We start from the raw sequence: 20,555 nt of genomic DNA on the forward strand, positions 1-20,555 counted from the left end.
CACAAAGGACACATGTACTGTCAAGGCATAGAGTGTGGTCAGGGATGGAGAGGACCGGACATGGAGGCTGGAGGAAGAAGCTTGCTAAGTCACACTGTCTAAAAAGGAACTGCTTTTAAAAAAAAAGAAAGAAAGAAACACTGTGTTCAGATTTGTATCCAACTAAAAAGGACGGTAGGAGAGAATGTTCAGCTCTAGTTTGAAAATATGGCAAATCATCTCCCAAAATGAGGTAAAATTTTGCTTTGACCTAGTAAGACTACAGCATTCTGATGGAAATAGTAGAAACCACAGTTTAAAGCAAAGGGCAGACCAAAGACCAAAGGAGGCAGCCCTGGTTTCTACGCACTGGTCAGTTGCAGGTCAAACTAGTAACAATGTAGCAAGCACTGGAGTCTGATCAAACAGCATCGGGAAAAGAGCCCTTAAGCTTCAGGGTCTGAAGTCTCCCTTCTCCCTGTCTTTTATCTTTGTAACTCTTTGTAACCTGAATCTTGAATCGTCTAGAAACAAGAGGGAAGAGAAGAGAAAGTGCCGTTTCCAACCGACTTACTGGAAAGACTTTTAGTATTCCCACTGACACTGCAAATTTGATCAGTTTTACATGATGGAGTTTCCAGGTTTTCTGCTTCCCTTACAAGACCCTGATTAAAAGTGACACACACACATTCTTGAAGAGTTGGCGATGATGCTGGCCAGACTCCCACGGGCGCCCCTGTTGAGTCACCCTGGACAGGTGCAATGGGCAGTGGTGGGATGAATGAGAACCGGAGCTGCACTTTCTGTGGTCCTTACAAAGCATCCCACTTCTCTTTGTCTGGATGCCATTGAGGGAGCCTGTGCTTTTTAGCATATCCAGGAAGAAGCAGCCTTTGATGCCCCTGTACATTAGCATATCCTTTGTAGTCATTCAAGGCCTTGGCAAGGCCAGACCGACACCCAGATAGTGGCGTTTTCTCATAAAAGTTCCTTAGTCTTACTCTCTACCATTCTCCCACCAGTAAAGCACACACACACAAAGTGAGACCAGACGCACTTACTCCAGTGATCATCATTACTAACACGCATTATAAACCTACTGTGTGCCAGGCAACATGCTGACGTTTTACAGAACAAAAGGATTCATCCTTATACAAGGAGTCTGAAAGAGATCCTAGAACCTCCCAAATCTTACACTAAGGACGAGACAAATGCCACTGAAGCAAGAGAGGCTGGGCCATGATGAAAAATTCATTTCATCTGACACAGAGGTGATTTCCATAATAGGTGTGAGTTTAGACTGGAGCCTCCCTGTAGCTTCTTCTGTTCAGTGTTGGCATCCAGACCTCTTTGGCCTTGTAGCCAGGCCAGTCTGTGCTATATCTATGTATCTTAAAACACAGTTTTAAGAAACTCAGATTTCAAAAGATCTATATGTTAAGGCTTGGAGCAAATTACCTGGTCAGGTGGAGAGAGAAAAGACCAACTGCTTAAGACACATTAAGTCCATATGAATTTTAAATCTAATGTGTGATTTAGAATCAAGGAACTAATTGTCACACACACAGACAGACTCTCTCTCTCTCTCACACACACACACATGCATGTGCAAATGCTTCTTGGAAAAGAGATTTTATAAAATCCTATTCTTGGCTTAAAAATTAAAACTGTCACTTTACACATGTTTACAACGGGGTTGCTTGCTCATAGTCACACTGGGTTCGTGGAGGACCCCAGGTTCTTCCTTAAACAGGGTTTAGACAAAACCACTACCCACTGACCACTTTTTCCCTTAATTTGTAAACCCTTGTTTTTTAAAAAAATGTAATCCATATGTTTCTGATTCATTTATACTTAGCTCATCAAAATTATGTTTTATATGAATTACTTGGTATTCAAAAACACTCTATGAGTCTTTCAAGTTTGTTTTTTCTTAGAAACAAGAAATGAATTTGGTTTGTTGTTATTTTAAGGCCTTTCCCGCCCCCTCAGAGCACACACATCCCACTGGGAAATTCTGAGTCTGGGTGGCACAGATGCAGCATTGGCTTGGCTAATGGTCTCATCTGTCTGCTAGTTTTCTCTGTATTTATTGACCTATAATTACAGTCTTCTGTCTCTATTTATGCCAATTATTCTTATCTTTAGAAATGGATATTGCTTTATAGTGTATACAGAATTGCACTGAAGCAATTCCAGAAAGTTCCCAAATGCACACAAGAAAGAAAAGAAGCAGGTATCCCTGTCTTAAGCTGAAGTATCTTGTTTCCTATATAACAAAGGCTCAACACCAACCTCAGACTGGGTTATTCTGATATCATGGTAAGCTAAGACCAAATAGGCCACTTTGTAATATTTTCTAAAAGACAAACAAGGTAAATATGTTATCCTCAAATACAAATACTTCTGTTACCCTCTGCTGCTAATGAGCAATAGCTACTTCTCTCATTAGTCTAGAAAAATAATCCACTTATCTAGGTCACCCATGCCTGAGTCTTGTGGTAGGGTCCTTCTTGCAGCCCTCCTGAGACAGCTGAGGATGCTCAGCGCCCCTTGCTGCCGTGAATATCGAAGGTCAGCCAAGGTGTTGGCCATAGTAAGCAGATGTCCCACCTTCTCTATTACTGCCCAAACTCACTTACTAGGAAAAGTTGATTCTGGAACATTCTGGGCTTTCCAAACAGGACACTGAGAAGGTCTTTGTATTGAGTAGCATGAAAGATTCTGAGTTTCTGACTTTGGAATTTACATCCATTGTATTTCTATGTGACCTGGGCAAGCCAGGAAACTTGCATTTCCTCTTTTAAATAATAATAGTCAACATTACCTTCAAACATTTGCTAAGAGCAGGTAGAAGTCCTGTGCCCATGGTGCCTGTGCCAATACCTGAATGGTTAGCAAGTCTCTTGATACCTCTTCCACAGAGAGTTGGCAGAAACCGCCAGGTCAGATTGCTGACAGACAGCCCAGGTGTTCTCTGTGTTATCTGGCTGGCCAACTATTTTCCATAGTCAATAGACAAGAAAGCTCATCAGACGTACGGCAACATAAAACAAACCCACAGACATTTAGTTATAATTGACGTCTAATAAGAAAAGGAAGGGAAGGAGCATGCTCAGTAGGCACAAAGCAGGTGCAGAAGTGTATGGAGGAGCAAAGAAAGTGACTCAAACTGAAAAACCTGGCTCTGAATTCACACTGCCACATAAGGCATAACCTGAAACCCACACAGCAAAATCGCTCGGTTTCTCCAACACTGCACAACCTACACTGGCTTCAAGCTTGTGGTCTTCTTGTCGCTACTTCCAAAGCGCTGGGATTCCAGGTGCACCCTGCCATGCTTAGACAAAATTATTCTTAGCCTTGTACCTTTTTGAACACCATGCAGATTTTTTTAAAGTAAAAAAGGTGTGATTGAAGTTAAAGGAGGGCAGGCATGAGATAAGACAAGGCCTGTGATTGGACAGTAAAAGTAAGGTGGGGAACAGTGTTTTGGAAAGGGGGAAGAAGCCAAGAGAGAAGAGTCAAGATGGAGGAAGATGAGGAGGATCAATCTCTGTGTGGCTTTAATTAGCCACAGGTAGACAGAAATACCTTATAAGGGATGGATCATTATAGGAAAGTTTGTCTTGTCTAGGTGGGCAAATTATATCATATCAATGGGCTCTGAGTTTATGGTGTGGTCATTTTGTGAAGTGTGAATTTACTGAGATAAAACTGGTTGTTAAATTACAAGATTCTGGAGCTTTGGTTTGGTCAGGCTGGTGTGGGTTCTGATGGTGACTGCAAGGGGTGGTTGCTGGGGGGAGCCTGGGCAGAGTCCAGCTGCTGCAGGGACCAGCACCGTGTGGGACCAGCTACTGCTGGAGCTGGAGCCATGTTGGAACCAGTCGCTGCTTTTTAAAAATATTTTCTACTGCAAGTGTTCACTCAATTCAATATGTTCTTATTTGTGTTTTCAAGGAGAAACTTTCACCTCAGGATCAGATGAGCCGCCATCTGACAAGGCCGCCCCCAGACTACAAAGACCAAAGAAGAAATGCGAGCAACCTGCAGACAGCTGCTCAGTATTCCGGTAAGACTTCTTTGAAACAAATACAAATCATAACTGTGAAAAAGAAAGGCGATTCTACTTCCGCCATTTTCTTTCCCATCTTAGAGAGTATATCTACCCTAAACCTTTCTCTAGCTCCCATTTAGCTTTCAGATGCAAACATTTAAAAGTCAGTGTTATGGCTTACACCCATATTCGCGGCAGTCTTGAGGCAGGAGGAGCACTGAGTTCAAGTCCAGCCTGAGGTGCAGTAAAATCTTCTCTGAATCTCCAGAACGGGAGCCTAGAGTCTTCACCGTGTTGTCAGACTTTCCTTTTCTTTCTGCTTCCTTAGCATGTGGTTCCATCCTAAGGGCTGCCCCATAGACACCCCAACAATAGCCCCCTCCATATCTACTTTGAGAACAGGCAAACTCCTGGAGGGGCCACGCCCCTTGCAAAGCAGTCTGCTAGGGACTCTACCCACTTTTATCTCTGCCAGAGGTGTTCCCGTGGATTTTCCACCAGCAAGAAAACTCAGAGTATGTGCTTTGTCACATGAGCACATTGCTGTAAATAGCAGGGTTCTGTCTGAGAGGAAGACAGACACAGGACAAGGACACCTGATAGCCCCTTCCAAGGAAAGTGTGCGCTTCTTCTGAGAGCCGTCTTTTGCACATCACTTTTGACCCCCAAGTGACTGTCTTCCTTCCTGTGCCTCTGAGAATAAAACAGGCAACAGCAGAGCAAGACAACCCCTTTCATATTGCTTTAAATCTGAACTTTAGTCCGGAAACAATCCTTTCCCAGCTGTTATTTCCCTGTATCTACACACATTAGGGGCATCTAAGTCTTAGCTGATGTTTTGTGAGATTTGTAAAATTTCTTTCTCTCTGCTTTGGTTCTTTTCAAATGTTCTTTTCCAGGCCGGTAAAATAGATCAGTGGGTAAAGGAGCTTGCTGCCAAGCCTGAGGACTGAAGTTCTATCCCACAGACCACCACACTGGAAGGAGAGAACCTCCTACAGTTTTCTGCCTTTTATATGTGTGTGGCAGCATTCCCATGCATAACACACATACACAAATGGACACAAAAGTAGTCAAATGTAAAATGCAAAACAAAATAAGCAAACAATAAAACCTGCCTTCTTCATATGTCTTTTTAGGGTGTACCATTTCTGATGAGACAGCTGAATATGGTTGTGACTGGGAGGGGATTTAGCCCAGGGTTTTGTGTTTGGTAAGCACTCACCCACTGAACAGCATCTCCAGCTTTAAAACTCTTTATTTTTCCCCATTTGCATAGAACAAATTTCCTTACCACAAAAATCTTTAGCTGCAAAGATGACATTGCTTAAATTCATAGTCCCTTGTTCTGACTTTACCCCATCATATATCAGTGTATAGTGCATCATAGAGGATCTTGGGCAAGGAGGTAGAGGAGCCTCCTGCATTGGAAGAACATGTGATCTGCTTAGAGATGTATTTTGCAGTAAAGAGCAAAGCTACTGTGTTGTCTTGGCCTTTGTCTTTTGGGTTGTACATCATAACACACCATCTTCAACCAGCAGGGGTTTTCCTAAATGGTCATTTGTGGAAATGCTCTTCACTCTTATTTCTTGTGTGTGTGTGTGTGTGTGTGTGTGTGTGTGTGTGTGTGTGTGTGTGTCTTCATCATGAAACTACCTTTCTCTGGGTCTTGTCCTTTCAATTGAACAACAACTCTGTCAGCTTGGAATATAGCTGTAAACCAAACAAGAGAGAAGATCTTCCCTTATGGAATTTGTCATCTAAGGTACTTTTATCCCCTCCATTTTTGCCCCTCAATCTGATTTCCCAGGGGTACTTCAAACCTTACTAAGCCAGAGATATTTCATTGCATGTATTGGTCACTGTCTATTGAATGGAGCCATCCTGTTCATCAACTTGGGATCCAGTTACCATCCCACACCTATCCAAAGAGTTGTTGACAGGCATCAGTTTAACTGGTAACCCTTTCGAGTCTTGCTCAATTTCCTCAGTGCTCAGTAGAAGGGTCAAACAGAAAATGGCAGACAAAGAAACAAGACACATTAGGAAAAGCTTCACAACAGAACTCCAGGCTCAGCCTGAAATCTGAGGATAATAGAAGGCTCCGGGGCTTAGCGGCCACCATGGGAGCAGGAACTGGATGAGCAAAGGTGGCTAGTAGTGCTTACCATTGCAGGACAGGAGAAACTGCGCATCCTGCAGCAGGCTTCCCATATGGAAATGATCACCAGAGCACAGGTTACATCCAAGTCCAGATTCCTGAGACTTTGTTTGCCCTGTGGATGCACGGAGGCCACTCACAGCAGCTTCCTGAATGAGGGCAATGCAGATAAAGAATTCATCATGAGTGTCTGGGCCACAGGTTAGGAATATCAGTGTGGTAGCCGTGAATAGGATTTATCCTTCACTTCCTCATTGTGACCCTGGGGTGAAGAGAAACTTGAATCTCATGACAGCTAGCTAACCTAAGTTGTAATCTTCGAACTTGGAACATAATAAAAATAATTCGAAATGAAAGATTGATGATCATCCCAGTGACTTAAAGACAAATAAAATAAAAACTACAAAATAGATCTATTCTGTTTCACTATGCTTTCTGTAATGTATAGACTCTTAACAAGGAGTGGCCCAGACAACGATTTCTTTTAAATCTCTTTTGTTCTTTTTTTTCCCCCAGTATGTTATTTGTCTGTATTTTCTTGCATATGAAAGTAGTTCTGGAGATGATAAGTTGTTCAAGATTCGATAAGAGATGCTGTACTGTCATGAACGAATGTGTTTCTCTTCTCTGTTTTAGGTGGCTCCTCTGCAGTGAGTTTAAACTCTAACCAGGCTTTGACAAACCCAGTTTCAACACACACCATTTTAACTCCAAACTCCAGCCTCATGTCTACATCTCATGGGATGAGAATGCCATTGTTATCCACAGTTCAGAACATAGGGATGTATGGAAACCTGCCTTGTAACCAGCCTGGCACCTACAATGTCACCTCAACAATGAACCAGCTGACCCAACAGAGAAATACAACTCAACTGATAACAAATCAGAACAACCCTCTGATGTCACGGCCATCTCCCTTAGGGGCAAACAACGGTAACAACGTGGCCACCTTTGGGGCCGGACCCACTAGTAGTTCACAGCAATTAAGACCAAATTTGGCTCACAGTTTGGCAGGTATGCCAGCCCAGAGATCATCAACTGTCATGATCACAGCCAACACGACAGCAACAAACTGGGCTTCTCAAGAGGTGACAGGGAAGCAACAGGAAGCCCTTAAATCTACCGGAGTCCGCTTCCCAGCAAGTACACCTGCAGCCTATACCCCAAACCAGTCACTGCAACCAGGAGTTGGGAGCCAGCCATTTTCCCAGAGGGCAGTGGCGCCCCCTAGCCAGTTAACACCAGCAGTGCAAATGAGACCTATCACTCAAATGAATCAGACATTAAATGGGCAAACCCTGGGTCCGCTCAGGGGTTTGAATCTCAGACCCAATCAGCTGACCACCCAGAGCCTGTCTAATATGAACCCATCAGGAACAGGATTGAATCAGGCGAGGACAGGCACCAACCAGCCTCCATCCCTGACATCCAACACCTTTCCTTCATCCAACCAAAGTTCCAGGGCTTTTCAAGGACCTGACCACGGCAGTGATTTAGCTTTTGACTTCCTCAGTCAACAGACCGACAGCATGGGCCCCGCCCTAAACAGTGACGCTGACTTCATCGATTCTTTATTGAAGACGGAGCCCGGCAATGACGACTGGATGAAAGACATCAACCTTGATGAGATCCTGGGAAGCAATTCCTAAGGCGGAAGGAAGATGGTGCGAGGGCTCCAAGCAGGGTTTTCCAAGGATACTGTAGCTCAAAACTGCTGACGTCTAAGTGAACTACAGACATCAAAACAGAAGCTTAGCCCGAGCCACAGTGGTGAACATTTTGGTTCACATGCTTGTTTTAAAAAGTCCTGAGCCTGATAGTTAGACATTGGAATTGTTTTTCCCTGCCTGAACTTCAGGATGTGTTGTCCAGCTTATCCAAACACAATTGTGATGCCGATGTGTAATTATGTAAAATGGTCTTCCCGAGTTCCTTTTCTCCATGAAGGAAGTACAGTGGAATTTGAGACCTGTTTCAATCCCATATCGTAGACAGGGGCTTGTTCAAAGTAACAGGCAGCAGACTGTCATCTAGTAGATAAATACGCTTTGACTTCTCCACTGTTGTTATCTGTCTTAAAGCTTGCAGTAAAGATTGAAATGTTACATGGTTGTTTGGAGTAACCTATAGGTGTCCTAAGAAAAAGGGAACCAGAGATCCTAGAAGCTATCCAGCAGATTAGCTGATTTCTTCCCTAAACACACTCCTCCTTTTTGTCGTTTCCCCACGTGTTTTGTATTTTGGTGGGATACTGTATCTCATGATAAAACAGGAATGCAGGGCTTACAACTTGACTGGGGCTTCCAGGCAAGTTTTATAGATAACTGACTGGTCCTGATCATGCTGAAATATCAGTGCACAACTGCCTGCATTGAATTTCATTTCAAAAAAAAAAAAAAAAATTAACCCTTGCCACAGAGAAGAAAATCATGGCCTCCAGTAGCCAGCAGTGTTGCCCGTTGTGATTGATGGCCACTGGTCTGTTCCTAAGCAGAGTAAAATTGAGCCTCATCCTTCTGCTTTTTTGGTGGCTAGAGACTGGTTTGTAAAAAGAAATAAATGAAAGTGTGAATTAGTTTCAGATTAGAGACTATCCTGTTTTGGTCGAAGATAAGAAACAGGCAGAGGCATGAGAGGGCACGAAGTTATTCCACAGAGCTCAGAGGAGACTGACAGACAATCTAGCCTTTCCTTGGACACAGCATGTGGACGGAGGTGAGCAGCTGAGCCCAGTGTGGCTGCTCTGGCCTCACTCTATGCAGCGAGTCCTTGGCATAAGGTGCCTGGGCCCTTCTTATCCCGGTGTCACGGTCAGGGCTGAGTTATAGCAACACGTACATGTGTCTGGGCCACTGAACTGCAGTGGCCACAGCTGCGCATACTGCACAGTGGCGTGGGTATCCAAGCTGAGAGAGCTCTGAAAGGCCACTCCCACTTCCTGAATCCAGAGAGTCAAAGGCTACTCCCAACCTTTGATTAGACATCCACACAATAAAGTACCAAGTGCAACTGACGCCAAGTCATTTAAGCACCTGACCTTCACAAACCTGTTCAGAAAAGGAACATGTTTTTTAAAGCTCTGCAAAGTCCTCTTCCCATCTTTACGATGCCTTTGGGCTTTCCCTGTCTTTCCCACTGCACCAATATCACTGGCACAGAATCTGTTCTGTGCTCGTTTGTAAATATTAATAAATTACTTGTTTTGTAAACTTTTGTAAAGAATATTTTGGTAGAAATACTTAAAACATATTCTTTGGATTATATTTATACATATGTGAAATAAATATACTATCGAAAGGTTATATTTTATACAAAAAGTAAATTGTTACCTTTTGTATGCTAATATACAAAGTTTTGTATAATACGATGGTTTATTTTTAGCTCTACATTTAAACCATAGGTGATTGAGTGGAAACTTTGGAAAACCACCAAGAGGCTTGTCAGGTAAACGTACATGCAGAGACCTCACTCGGAAAGCATTCCAGGTTCCCATCCCTCTCTGTTCTCCAGCTCAGTCCTTTATTGGGCCCATGGTTCTCACATCTCATTTGATGATTCTGCTATGCACACTGTACCAGCTCCTGTTGCATGTGTCCTAATGTGTGTCTCCCCATTATACAAAACAGTGTTGCTCCATGAAAAAAGAGAGGAAAACAATGTATATATAAATACATATATATGCCGTGATTTCGTGGCTCCTCCGATTACTGTACATATCTGCAGGACTTCTGTCTCTGACCGTGTAATCCAGCGTGTTCTGCCCTAACACGAACAGTGCATGCTACAGCCACTGTCCAGCTGTCCAGCTGAAGAGGCAAAGGAAACAAAATGGTTGGTTTTCTATCTTAATGTGAACTTCATAATTAATGTCTATTTATTCAGCTATCCATTAAAATACAGGATTCTTTGGGGGGTATAATCTATAGTTTTTCTGTTTGTTCCAAGCCTATTACCAAAGATGATGTAATTTTCCTGAAAGCTGAGATAATGACAATTTGATAGACAAACTTAGTAAGAGCCTCAGGATTTACAACATAAAAGCTATTGGGATACAAATTCCTATTTATAGAGATGCCAGACTACTTAACTGCTGACATTGCTTATCATTCTGACATAGAACAAAAAAGGTAAGAGTTGTTTCTCTTTCTTCTTTTTTCTTTCTCTTCTTCCTCCTCCTCCTCCTCCTCCTCCTCCCCCTCCTCCTCCTCCTCCACCTCCTCCTCTTCTTCTTCTTCTTCTTCTTTTCTCCTCCTCCCCCTTTCTCTTCCTCCTCCTCCTCCTCTTTCTCCTCCTCTTCCTCCTCCTCCTCCTTCTTCCTCTTCTTCTTTTTCTAATTTAAGATACTAGAAAGTAATGTAAGCAAATAATTCCTTCTTGGCTTTATGTTCAGCCCAATAAATGGAGTCACTGCGTGAAATGCTGATGTCACCTGCATTGCTGTCCTGAACCACGAATGTAAAGATTTCAACTTGTAATACAAGCTTTTTGTATTGTGTGTAATTCCTTGTGTAAAAAAAAAAATAGTTTAAAACAAGTCTGAAGTGTTTTTTTTCTATGAAGTCATACTGTCAGTACCAATAACATTACAGTTAGGTTAACCAGTGTTAACAGTGATGGGCACATATACACAAACTGTTCCTTTTAAACAGTTTTAAAATTATATGTATGGGTGGTATGTATGTGTAGGTGCTGGTGCCTGCCAAAGCTAGAGGATGCCCTGGAGATGGCATCGTCATAGGCTGTGAGGAGCCAACTGTTGTAGGAACTGAACCCAGGCCTTTTGAAAGAGTGGTGAATAGCAGTCTTAGCTGCTGAGCCATCTCTCCAGACTCCAGCCAGCTGCCATGTGCAGTAGTAAAATGCAGACCCTCCTCTTTTCAATGCTGCTCTGTTCACTGAGAAAGCTTGTCTTTTACATGCATGAGATTAGATATGCAGGACCAGGGAGACAGCTAGATTGGCAAAGAGGACATTTCAGTCTCCAGCACCCATGTGAAAAGCTGTGTGTGGTGGTGACTTCTCTGATGGAGGGACAGAGACAGCCGACCTAGCCTAACTGCCAAGCTCCTGTCTGAGAAAAGTGACTAGTGTTCCCAATGATGACGTTTGCTGTCATAGTGTGGCCTGCACACACACACCACACACACACACACACACACACATTCATGAGTACCCCAACACACACATCAACATGCACACACATGCAAGCACATATACACACTCATGCATAAAAATAAAATAATACAATCTTATATACATAACATCTACTAAATGCTGGAATGCACTGATTATTTTGGAGGCACCATGGTCATTTGTCTGTCCTGGTATGTGGCATTTGGTCATAGGCTGTGGGAACACAAAGCTTAGTAGTAAACACACCTGACTATGTGTGTTTACACAGCCTTCGGCAGAACTAAGGTAGCAAAAAGAAAGGAACCATTCTCAGTTCTCCTGCCCTACTAATTATGCTGGTAAAGTTCCATGTCCTTTCCACTCTGCCAAAAAAAAATGGAAGTGAATGATGCTGCTATGTTCACTAACTTTATCAATGAAACTGTAACAAAATTGATATTTTACGTGGCCGGGTCCCAAAGAACTCTGAAGATTGGATGGAAAACAAGACTGACAACAATAAGAATTAATACATTAGGAGAAAGACATGCGCAATTCAGAACTGACCTCTGAACTCCAGCTTCTAGCCTCAGAGGAGGAGTAGGAATGGGGTGCAGGTGACAGTGCAGGTGACAGTGCAGGTGACAGTGCAGGTGACAGACAGCAGGCTCTTCCTGTGGCGGGTGCTGAAGGCAGGGCCAGATTTTCACCCTCTTAACCACAATGGCCACGTTGTATCTATGTGCTTCGTATCTAGGTATGTCTCATCACCCTCAGAAAGTTGGGGCATGGCTGAGATTGAAATAGAACACCCCAACTCTAAAACTATGTGATTTATTCTCATTTCACAAAACTGAAGAGTCACCAAAAAAGACTCAGCATTCTTTTTTAGAACCTTTCAGACTGTCAGTCAAGTTCCTGCAAACAGCAAACATCTCCTTTAAGGTTGAATCATAAACAAGAATGCATCACATGGAGGCCAGATTGAGGCAGCAGACAAACGGAAAGGCTGTGTGGACGTCTACGGCACCAGCCATTGAGCAAGTCTGAGGCACATAGAGGAGGAGGCCCTTAGTGTCCATTTCCCTGTGATGTCACTTAGGGTACACCTCCGTACCAGGATGGAGACCCTCAGTGTCCATTTCCCTGTGATGTCACTTAGGGTACACCTCCGTACCAGGATGGAGAGAGACTTTTCTTTGTGCATTTGTCAGATTCTCATCCCTCTGGCAGACACTCAAGGAAGTGATTTAAGAAGGAAAGGTCTGTTTCGGTCACAGTGGCAGGTTTCCACCTGTAAGGAGGGGCTGGGGCAGCACGGATCACTAGTGGCAGCCAGGAAGCTGAGGAGGAAAACACTCAGTGTGCTTTCCACCTTTCCTCCTAACTCCTCTCAGTCCCCAGCTTTTAGGATGAGTCTTCTTGGTTTATCTGAAGTCTTTAACATCCTGACCTAGAGGTGAACATTGCCGTTGTCCCAAGTGCTTCTCAGTCCAATCTAAGTGACAGTCGTACATCCACCAGCACATACTAAGTAGTAAACTTCTCTAAGGTAAGAAGTAATAAACATCTGTGAGTTGTCATTAACTATGTGACATATTTCATTTTCTGCTCTATTGTACCCTCGTCTGCTCTACTCTGTTCTGAGTCTATAACCCAGTTAGCTCTCAAACTTACAAGCAGAGGATAACCTTGAACTTTGAACTTCTGCTCTTTTTGCTTCTACCTCAAAAATGCTGGGATTACAGGCATGTTCCTTTATGGTGAGGTTTTCTCGGTGCTAGGGATTGAACCTGGAGCCTTATGCATGCTAAACAAAGACTACCAATTGAGCTACATTCCTAGTCTTTTGGAGGTTGATTTAAAAAAAAATCTCATTTCTAAGTTCAGTTCTGATCACTGTAGGATCGGTCTGATTCAAAGCAGTGATATATGTAACACCTTATCCTATGTGAAAGCACATTAACTTTGAAACCTAATGCTGCCATCCTGGCCGGCATGCAGTCAAGATGGAGGGCTTCCATTTATACAAATGATATTTTAAGTTTCCCACTTCACAAATTTAAGTACGTTTTAGTACCAAGATGTATGTCAGAACATAGATGGAGTTTATAGTGGTTACAATCTTTCATAGAAGGAAGGGAAGGCAATATATGAACAATTCTACATGAACACAAAGATGCCTCCCACAGGGATCTATCAGCGCAAGAGAGAAGGAAAAGGAAAGTTAAACACATCTCAGGTAGGCTCAGAGAAATTCCTAGGAGAGCGTCCTGAGTTGAGGCCTCACTGATCCAGCAGTTGCACAGTGTCCCTGGGCACTGGGGTTTTCTCTCACCTCTGATTCCCATGTCTCCACTATGGTCTCAATCTCACTCCTTTCCTGCTGGCAGGAGAGCTCCTAGAAGCTCCAGACTTACATCAGCACCGGCTATTGGGAATCTTCTCTTACAGAGCTTCTATCTTGGTCACCCACTAGCTGATTAGAGCACGCTTCCTCCCCTGAACTAGGTTGTGTTATCCTTACACAAACCACATTGAGAATTTGAAGAGATTGAGAATCAGAAGAGGGTGACCAATGGAAGACCAATGTCTTCCTGTCAGAAAAGCAAAATGAACAACCCAAACTATGTACATTGCAAATGTTTGCTTTCGTTTTGGGCTGTCCATTTATATCCACACCTTTCCCACACTTCCAGTGTTTCAGTCTCACTGATAATCTTGACTGCTCTACCTCCTACCAGAACAGCTTTCTAATCTCATCTGTTTCCTATGAGGAGCCTTGATCACGGTCTTCTATCACTGTGACAGAACAGGAACTAAGACAGATGAGAAATTAACAGATTAGTTCCATCCTCCTGAACAAGAATAAAAACTGTTTCACCTTTGAGCCTTCAACCAACAAAGGGAGGCACTGAGCCTCTCCCCTCCCCATTGCTTACAGTGCATGCTAGCCAGCTTTTTCAATGGGAATGACTGTCCTTTTATAGGCTACTGTCACCTTACTGAATTCCATACTCAGGGTGACCAGGGAGCCTGAGTTCTTCCCAGTCACACTCATATCTTCTGGCAGAACCCCTATTTCTCTGGTTTGGTGTCTTTACCTTAAGACTTGGCACCCAAGTTCTAAAACAAATTCTACTGAGGGAAATAAAATTCTTTCAATGTATGGGTGGCAGAGAGATTTTAATATAAAAAGTTGAGTACTCAGATGACAGACAGGTTGAAAAATTCAGTGGGGGTGGAAGATGCTACCCAGACATAGCAAAGGCAGAAGCCATTACAGTTTCCAAGGTAGAAGGGAAGATGCTCAGGATGGAGTTCAGTTGGTGGAGTACTTGCCTAGCTGCATGGACCCCCGAGTGTGACCTTCTGTACTTCGAGGCAGAGGCAAGAAGATCCAGAGTTCAAGGGCATCCTTACCCATCTCTCTCTCAATCTCTCTCTCTCTCCCCTTTCCCCTCTCCCCCTTCCCTCCCCCACCTCTCCCTCTCCCTCTCCCTCCCTCTCCCCCTCCCTCCCCCTCTCTCTCTTTCTCTTCTCTCCCCCCCCCCACCTCCAGACCAGGCAGACATTAATGGCTGAGCAGCAGAGGGCACAACTTCACCTCCATCCATCCTGACTCCTACTCTTAGGAAACTCATTCCCTTTGCTGAGCTCTGTTGGAATATCATCTGCAAGAACACAGTGCAGCAAGAAAACAAGCCCAGAATGCTACCCACATGAATGCCTGGGCTCAGCAGAAGGAAACTGCAGGCAACTGGCAAAACCAAAGCTTTCTGGGCAAAACCTGCTGAGCAAATCCCTTCTGTGCTTTTAGATACAACAGTCGATGGAAATATATTTATTATAGAATGATACCAACAAGAAAAACCCGGTTGAAAGTGCTCAACCTCCACACACACATACCATAATGGGTCAGAGATGGTATTTTATATTTCACTGACTCAAAGAAAACAAAACAAAAACCCAATGTTCTACATAGGTATTCTTTAAGGCTGGTTATCACCTGGAGTGTACATGAGGAAAAACACCATGTTACTATCTAATTCTTCGTGGGAGGTGGACTAGTAGGATATTGATATGTCTTAAATAAAAAGCATCTTTGATTTGGTGACATGCAGCATTTGTCTGACATCACAAGCGTTCTAAGTAGTAGTTCTTACTCTCTATAATGGCCAAACAAAGCCACCAGGTGACGAGGTACTATAACCTTTAAATATGTCATCAGGATGTTCAGGAGCCTTTTCCTCCTTCTTATCATCTTATGCTGACAACATGGTTGCTCCAGCTTCTAGTCTATGTTCCAACCTAGAAAAGAGAATAAAAAACCACTATGAAGAAGGAAAAAATTCTGTTGTCTGTAGAAACATTTGTCTTTTCATTCGGGCAAGGCAGCCAACGCAGAGACTCGTATACCTGTCCAGCCATGGCTGTTCTGTGGTCCTTTGGGTCTTTGAGAGAGGCCGCATGACAAGTATTTAGAGGTGTGTCTGCTATAGTAAAGGATGAAAAGGGAAGGTGGCTATAAATGACCATAAACCAAAGTATGGAGACTCAAGGGGGATGAGAGCTATAACTCTAGATCCCGATGGTCTTCTCAGACCATCGGGGCAATGGGAACATGCAGGGCCCCCAACAGAACCCTGTCCTGCTTCCCACTGCATGGAGACACCTCTATCAGTGTATTTTTATGACTTAGGATATTATGAGGCCTGAGAACATAGCTGAGCCAGATGCTTCTGAATTCTACCGGCAGCAGGCTGCGGTGAGTAAAGAATTATCATCTTGGACTTATAATAATATGAAGAAGACACATAATACAAGCACCTTCCAATAGAAATAACCAAAAACCTAGATTTAAACACAAAACTGAAAATCCACAGACACAAAGATCGTATCACACAAGCAGAGACTTAGGAATAGATGTAAAACCTGTGTTTAGAGCCATCTGACCTCTGATAGACACCAAAGCAATTCAAGAGAACCAAAATAGTCCTTGGAAAGTAGGTTCTGGATGTTTCTTGAAGAAAGTCTTAAAATTGTATTGTGAAAAAGGTTGCAAAACTCTGAAAAATACTCAAAATCACTGAATTATAATTTTTGAAGATAGAGTCTTTCACTGGGACTGAGTCTTCTGTTAGACTGGCTGGCCCCAGCATCCCAGGGATCTTCCTGTCTCTGTCTCCCCAGTACCAGTGCTGGGAATGTGCATCCCTGAGCTTGGCTTCTAAGAGCTTTGCCCACTGAACTATCTGGATTGTGTACTTTTCCAGGAAGAGACACACATGCCTGAAAAGTGCCTTTCTTTCTTTCTTTTCCTTCCTTCCTTCTTTCTGTCTTTCTTTCTTGCTTGCTTTTCTGAGACAGGGTTTCTCTGTGTACTCCTGACTGACCTAAAGGAACTCAGAGATCTGCCTGCCTCTGCCTGCTTCGATTAAAGATGTGCGCCACTGGAATTGTGTCTTTACAGGGATATGTTTTTATGGCATGTAATTTATAGCTCAATAAAGTTGTTTTAAAAACAACAACAACAAAAGTGTCTGCAAACACAACCACTGAAATAAAGAAAAGACAAACCCAGAGATGAACTAGAAGGCAGAGTGTGAGATAAGCAAGTGTGGTTGTTGGTTTTTCCTGACAGTTGGGCTTGGGAGGCCTTGAACTTGCACCCTGGCAACTGTACAGGTGACAATGTGCAGGATGTACAAGGGGGGACTTGTCCCAGACAGGCACCATAACACCGAGGTCCCCATGGAAACCAATCAGTGTTACATAAAAATAGAACAGGGTTGTTATTTCACAGCATCCCACTTAAGAACAGTGAAAATCAATTAAATCCTTGGTATCACAGAGGGAAAAACCATGCCTTAAAGTCATGTGAACACAGGGTATTCATTTGAGTTTGAGTCTGCCTTCCATCAGTGAGCTTTCATGTGGAGGGAAAGAGAGACAGAGAGAGAAAGGGAGAGTAAGAGGGAGAATGGGAGGGAAGGAGGGAGGGAGGGAGGGAGGGGAGGGGAGGGGAGGGGAGGGAAGAAGGAAGGAAGAACTGAGAAACAGGGAGAAGGGGGAGGGAAGGAGAAGGGTGAGATAGAGAGGGAGGGAGGGAAGGGGAGAAGGGAAGAAGAGAGGGAAGAAGGAAGGAAGGAAGAACTGAAAAACAGGGAGAAGGGGAAGGGAAAGAGGAGGGTGAGAGAGAGGATGGGAGGGATGGAGAAGAGAGGGAGGGCAGGAAGGAGGAATAGGAAGGGAAAGAGGAAAAGGATTTGAAGTTGGGAGGGAGGGTAGAAGTGAGTCTTGAAGGAGTTAGGGAGAAGGCTGAGTGTAAATATGATAAAATATATTTTGTATATATATATAAAATCTCAAAGGATAAAAATATATTTAAAAAGTCTATGTCCAAAAGCAATATCCCATGTGAAAATAATTGTATGTGATGTGTTCCCCTGAAATAGAAATAGGCACCAATCCTCTTAGAAGGCTCAAAAATTCCTACAAAGCTTCAAGGAAAACCAGTATCAGTATCTTACCAAAAGTCCAGGGTGCAGTCCAGAAACCTGGCACCAGGTCTCCTGAGGTGAAAAACAGGGCTAGGTAAACATACAGCCCCTACCTCCATATTGATACCCAGGCTCCTCCCAGCCCCGACGCTGGCCTGGGACACAAATGCCTTCCTTCACAACCAAGCAGGCTCCTGAAGCTGAACTCAAGTGTTACTCAAAGCCAGACTTGCAGCTGCTGGCTGCTTCCACTCCTCTTTCTCCAGGGTTCGGCTCCAGAGTAAAGAGTATATCGCCACCTGCTGGGGAGAAGCATTCAAAAGTCAACACAGGATTTTGTCATGGAGTTCAGAGGCAGGAGCACAAGTGGGAAGCCTTTTACGCAGATCAGGGCTCACAGTAGAGGACATCGACCGGTGTCCACATTAGGTAGTGAGGTCTGCATCCTCCTCAAGAGACTGCAGCCTTCAGCAACTGTGAGTCTCAGGTGCTTCCAGTTTAGTGTCTTCCTTTGTGGATGAAGGAATGTCTCCAGCATATATCTCCAACCTAAAGAAGTAGCTTCTATGGGCATCAGCACAACAAAGCTATCTACTAGCTACTGTAAGGAGACTAGCCCCAAGCTCTTAGGGTAGGTGTAACTATAGCTTTCAATAAAGCAAACTGCTTCATGACGTAAGCCCAGCAGGATCAGCACAGTGCTAGATTTGGCCCAAGACCACATCATTATAAATGACCTATTGCTGAAGAAGACTCATGGTCCAAGACAGGTGCAGCTAGAGACAGCTGATGCTAACAAGAATAAGGGTCAGAAGAAGCTGCTACGTGTTAACTCAGTGGGAGAGTGCTGGCCTCTTGTTAGCCTAGTGCTTCCGATCCATCCCCAGTATGAAGAAGGGAAAGGAAGAGGCGGAATCATAAAAACAAAAACTTTGGGAAAACTGATAATTAGGGTCAAAATCTACGGCTGATCGATTAGCCCTCTGCAGCTCAGCATATAATGGGGTACTCCCTTCATTTGTGGGGCTTCTCCTTCTCTGACCTTGTCTAGGGAATTCCTCTCCCTGAGGAATGTTGGGCAGCCTCAATTAGATTACAGGATCAATTTTCTTTGTCCTGATAAGAACCTGGTCAGGCTGCACCTGAGATTCCTAAGATGCTTCCCCATGCTAATGAGGCATCCCAGGTACCCTAAGCCCTCAACCTTTGTACATCCTGGATGTTCCTACCCTCAGTCTCAATGATAATTCCTGATGATAATCTGCTATACTCATAGTCTGGTAGCTAGCCCAATTGTCAGAGGGGCTTCACTGAGAAACAAATGGACATGGAAGCAGAGACCCACAGCCAAACATTAGGTAAAGCTTGGGGAATCCCTCAGAAGAGGGAGAAGGGTTGTAGGAACCAAAGGGGTCAAGGATGCCACAAGAAAACTCCCAGAATCAACTAACCTGAACCCACGTGGGCTCACAGAGAACAAACGGACAGCCAGAGAGCATGTAATAGCCTGACATTGACCCTATGCACATATATTACAGTTGGGTGGCTTGATCTTCTTGTGTGACTCCTAACAGTGGGAGCAAGAGTTGTCTCTGACTCTGTTGCCTGTCTTTGGGACCTGTCCCCCCTACTGGGTTGCTTTGTCAAACCATAATAGAAAAGGAGGTTTCCAGTCTTGCTGTAACTTGGTATACCATGGCTGGTTGAAGCCAACTCTTTTCTGAAGAGAAGGAGTGGATTGATGGAGCTCAGGAGTGGGGACAGGGAGGAGAGGAAACTGCATTTAGAATATAAAATAAAAAATATTAAAATTAAAAATAGATATAAGTGACTGTTTTAAATGAGACAGTTTCAGTGCAGCAAAGGAAATAATCCACAGATCGGAGCCTGCCTACCGAATGGGAGAAAACATGGCAGACTACACATCTGATACAGCATTCTATCCAGAATATATAAAGAACCCCCAGAGCTCAACAGTAAGAAATAAATATAATAGCCCAGCTTAAAAATGGTTAAAAAAAAAAAAAAAAGGACAGATAACCAATATTTACATGAAACGTACTCATGGGAGAAATAGAAGCCCAAACCACCGTGAGACGCCACCTTACCCAGAGGAATCGTGATTGCCTAGCTGACAATGACAGGTGCAGAGAGGCAGTGAAGAAGGAGGAAGGCTTGCACACACTGGGGGAAGTGAAGTAGTGCTCCACCGTAGGATTAGCGTGGATGGTCCTCAGAGAATGAAAACAAACACCATGTGATCCAGGATCACAATGAAGTGAAAACACAATGAAGAGACGTTATTCTCAATAGCCAGGAACTTAAGACATTTGAAATGCACGCTCACTGAAGATTCAAGAGAGTGTGGTTCATAGACACTGCAGGACCCCATTCAGTCATTTGAAGCAACAGAATCTTGACGTTGGAAACAACTAATAAGATTGGAGATCCCTGTGCTGAGTGAAATAAGCCAGGCTCAGAAAAAGAACCACCACATGGTACCATTTCTATGTGGACTCTAAGAAGTTATCTCATAAAGTCTCAGAGTAGGGTGATGGTACTTCATTAGTCACTCTCCCTCCTGCTGTGAAAACATGCCCCCGGCAAAATCGACTCTCAGGAAGAATTCACTCTGGCCTACAACTTGAAAGTACAGTCCACCAGCCAGAAGAGCTAGTGGAAGGCGTGGCAGCTAGCCACAATGCCTCCGAGGCAGGAAGCAGAGGCTGATGAGTCT

At 43.7% G+C, this 20,555-nt stretch overlaps 1 protein-coding gene across 1 annotated transcript in view; it reads left to right on the top strand.

Annotated features, from left to right (window-relative positions):
• The window catches only part of MAML2 (mastermind like transcriptional coactivator 2), a 305,834-nt gene extending 296,493 nt beyond the window's left edge, over positions 1-9,341 (top strand). Inside the window, exons 4-5 of the mRNA XM_080929861.1 lie at positions 3,943-4,054; positions 6,840-9,341. Coding sequence (XP_080785987.1) covers positions 3,943-4,054; positions 6,840-7,852 — 1,125 coding nt within the window. The 3' untranslated portion in view covers positions 7,853-9,341. The remainder of the gene's footprint in view (positions 1-3,942; positions 4,055-6,839) is intronic.
• The last annotated feature ends 11,214 nt before the right edge of the window (positions 9,342-20,555 follow it).

The sequence above is a fragment of the Micromys minutus genome, assembly GCF_963924665.1.
Source record: "Micromys minutus genome assembly, chromosome: 16".
Classification (NCBI taxonomy): domain Eukaryota; kingdom Metazoa; phylum Chordata; class Mammalia; order Rodentia; family Muridae; genus Micromys; species Micromys minutus.